General features: G+C 35.3%; 1 protein-coding gene across 4 annotated transcripts in view; it reads left to right on the top strand.

The window, feature by feature from the left end:
* LOC102677089 (follistatin-related protein 5-like) overlaps positions 1–3,938 on the top strand; it is a 64,180-nt gene that overhangs the window by 46,653 nt on the left and 13,589 nt on the right. For all 4 annotated transcript variants that reach the window (XM_031514923.1, XM_031514924.1, XM_006608889.2 and 1 more), the window contains one exon: positions 821–907. In XM_031514923.1, the coding sequence (XP_031370783.1) occupies positions 821–907 (87 nt within the window). The remainder of the gene's footprint in view (positions 1–820; positions 908–3,938) is intronic.

Raw genomic sequence — 3,938 nt, 5'->3', positions numbered from 1 at the left:
GGGTTTTTTTTTTTTTTTTTTTGTGAAGTGACGAACCGAATCGCCATTTAATCATTAGAAATCGTTGGAAAGTTGTTATTGGAATGCGCGAAATTTTAACGATATTATGATTTATTTTCCGTTAATGTGAAGAGATTTTTATCAATTAATAATAAAATATAAAATTATCTCGAATAATCAGATATTTATTTAAATAAGATTAAAGAGTATGTTATGAATATTTTGAAAATAAATTTCGATATATAAATATAATAAGAAATTAGATGAAAAAAAATCGAAAAGATTATTTGAATGGTATATTACAATAAATATTTTAAATATATCCTGAACTTTATATTAGAATAATAAAGAAAAAAGGTAAGTAGAATCTTCATTATCTGAACGTTTTACTAATCGAAAATTCTATTATCTGAACTATACACTACCTATAATTCCAACAATGTAAGTAGACGCTTTTCCTTACCAGCAGTGATGATAAAATTTAATTTAAAATTGACATTTATACCTATACATACAGTATCGAAACCTAAATATATAATTTTAATAATTTTTTAACTTAAAGTGAAATCGAAATTACCTAAGAAATTTATATCATTATATCAATTTATTATTACAAATAAACATATTATTTTTCTCAAATATAATTGTTGTTCCATTATCCGAATCTTCTATTAATTCTGCTATAAATTTGTGTTTCCATTTCAATCATAGGATGACTCCATACTACTAAAATGAACGAACTAATATATCTAATTGAAATCGATCGACTCCACTTTCGAGCGGAAGAATTTCTATTGACACACGTTGAATTTATTTCCAGATGAGGTGTATGTTCGAAATCGCGGCCCTTTACTTCCTGTTGCTGTCGATCGCATCCACCTACGTGGTCTCCGTGGCCGGTTACAAGGTGAGTATCGAAGCCTCTGCCTCTGCGTTATATCGTTTAACATAATTATCGTGTCCTCGACACGAAACCATTTATCACGAGAGTAAAGAACAACACGGGAAAAAGGGGAGAAAGATGGAAGAAACCGTTTCCATTTCACGCTAACTTCCCTGCCCTCCAACACACCCATCCCTTCCAGAAAACAATATTCCCTTGAAACGAATTTATAGTTCGATCTGGTTGCACCCCTCGAAATTCTTTTTTCCGCATCGTCGCCCTTTTGCTGTTGGCCGAGCATCGACGAGTTATCGACGAGGAGGGTGCAGAGCAGGAAACAAGAAATTACCAAGAGCAAATGCTCGAAGGAGTTAAAAAAAAAAAAAAGAAAGAAGAAGAGAAGTGGATTTGTTTCGAGAAATTCGAGAAACAAGAGCGGTGATTCCTGGTTTCTTTCGTTTAATCCAACATTCGGTTGCTCTGCACCCGAATGAAGAAGAAAAGAGAGAGAGAAAGAATAGCATAGCATAAGAAAAAAGTACACGAGTATAGAAATGTGTTTGCACTTGCGAGTCTCGTGGTCGGTGACAATGGAGGGATGTAACAAAGGATAGGCAAAGAATCGTTCGGGACATTGACAAAGCCTACCCTCGCTGGGGTGCATCGGTGTATTTCAACGTCATTCGCCTGACAACCCCTGCTCGAAGCAAGAAATGGCATAACCGGCTCTTCCTTCCAATAGATTCCAGCGCACCATTGACCCACTTACCTTAATGGTAATAATCGATCAAACTCAAATACGATTCATCGAAATAGCTCGCGTTTTCTATTAAAAGAAAACGTTATTTAGAACGTGACCCAAAACGTGTGGATAAACGCGTGCATACATGAAATATACATGCATTTATATTATATCGTTATACCATATTCGGGAATTATTTATACGTGTGTTCGCACGCGCCCGCGTCGAAATTGCGGTTATATTCGTACAATATGTATATATACACGGCCGTAATAATATTTGAATGCAATTAGTGCGGAAATAAACGAATTTGGTATTTGAAGAGTGAATAAAACGATCGTATGCGTGCGTGTGTGTGTGTGTGTGTGCACAAAATTTTAATCAAAAAAATTTTTTAAATTCGTAAAAAAATAGAAAGACAACACCGTCTCTCAAATCATTGAACTGAATTAGAATTTAGCACGGAACGTTGTACAGCCCCGTATAAAATTCTTCGTGTTAAACTTAACTAACGAGTTAAGTGTTATCGCATAAAGAAACTTTTGTTTTCTAATAAAACTTTGTAATTAATCCATTATCCTCTACTTGCAAACTTTCGTCAGAATTTTTAGATTAAGAAGAATTTCCTTTTCTACCAAGAATTTCGCGTCTGACTGTACAGTAATCCCAATCAGACTTCAGGCCATTTCATTTTTGGACCATTTCGCGATATTAAAACTCATCTTCGGCCATCTAAAAAAGTGTGATATCGAGTTGGAATGGCTAAGAATAGAGTAACACCAAGATCGTGGAATATTTCTGAAATATTGAAAACGTTTACAAGTAGTAGATATTAAATCGACCAATTCAAATTTGAGAACTAGTTACCGAACTTTCATCGAGATTGATGATAATAAGGGTCTCTATCACGGGCCATTTCGAAGTTGAAGGGGGTCACTTTATTGTCAAGCCACCCTATAACCTAAGATTTCGTGATCAAACTAAGATCTCAATGTGTTGAATCTAAAATGACCGAGGAGGATTGTTCCTCAACCTTTGTTGAAAGTAGTCCAGTAGGCAAGTTCTTAAGCTGGAGGCAGTCCCAGAAAGGCTCTTTCAACATCCAGGTCGTCCTTGACTCTCAGGTTAGTAAATCCCTCGTTTCTGGAAATGGTTCATGGCGAATCCGCCTCGATTTTTATGCCATCTGTGGTAAATCTCTCGACCCTAAGCTTATCCAATTTGAATCTTTTGACTCTGTGACAATGTTATCTACCTCTATACAATCGAATCTATATATTACAATAAACACGTGTCCTACTTCACCTTCTTTCATCTTCAAAATGAGCGAAATAATATTTCTTCTCTCATTCTTTATAGAGTTTAGTTCGTGTTGCGCTGCTTCATTTTTCAAGTTGAAAGAGTTTCTAACAATAAAAAAATAGTTCCACATTTTTTGTTATATATATCCTTTTATTAAGGAGTAAAAAAGAATCCAACATGATACGATAATGAATACGATAATGGATACCATTGCATACGTTACAATGCAAAATTGAACAGAAAATAGTAAAGGAAAAGGGAAATATCTCATTAAATACAAAGTACAAACCGTTTCTGTAACGAGAACTATCCGATTCATAAAGAAACTGATTCATAAATTCAATGCAATAAGAATTTATCGCAAGCTTTACCAATTAGAAATCGAAATAATATTATAATGAATCTTGAACTAGCTTACAAGAACTTCTATTAATAAGCTGCAAGAATACAATGTATTATTAAAAATATCATCTTTATATCTTCAAACTTACACATGTTAATAAATTATCATTTGCAGAATATATATATTTGAATAAAATCAATATTTACCAAAAAATTAAAGAAAATATACGTACAAAAGTATTTATCGAATATTAGCCACAGATTTTTCAATTCCTTCTCTACAAAATCGCAGCAGTGTGAACATCTGACTTGTCGTTGCTCGAGCTGGCCCGTGCTGGCCATTCCGCTAATGTTGACCGGAAGTGTTTGTTCTGATGCATGTGCAGCACCATACCGGACACTACTCGTCCCGTGGATCGTGTAACGGTGTAGTCCAACATAATTGTTGGCGTGCCAGAATTTACCCAGCGCGCGTAGGTGGTTGGATCGGTGCCGGCATTTGTCCTCCCACATGCGGCCAGGATAATTCTCGGCGCGGCCTGAAGCGGATTTGATTGCACGACACCCATGATAAATGTAAATGCAAACAACGTCTGACAACTGAATTCGAGCCTGTGCAAACTGACTAATTTCCATCGCTGTTGTTCTTCTCATTTCGAATCCTCCTAT

This window comes from Apis dorsata, unplaced genomic scaffold (genome assembly GCF_000469605.1).
Source record: "Apis dorsata unplaced genomic scaffold, Apis dorsata 1.3 scaffold_50, whole genome shotgun sequence".
In the NCBI taxonomy this organism is placed as follows: Eukaryota; Metazoa; Arthropoda; class Insecta; order Hymenoptera; family Apidae; genus Apis; species Apis dorsata.
The sequence above is the reverse complement of the archived record's forward strand: the minus strand, read 5'-3'. Positions and strand labels throughout refer to the sequence as shown.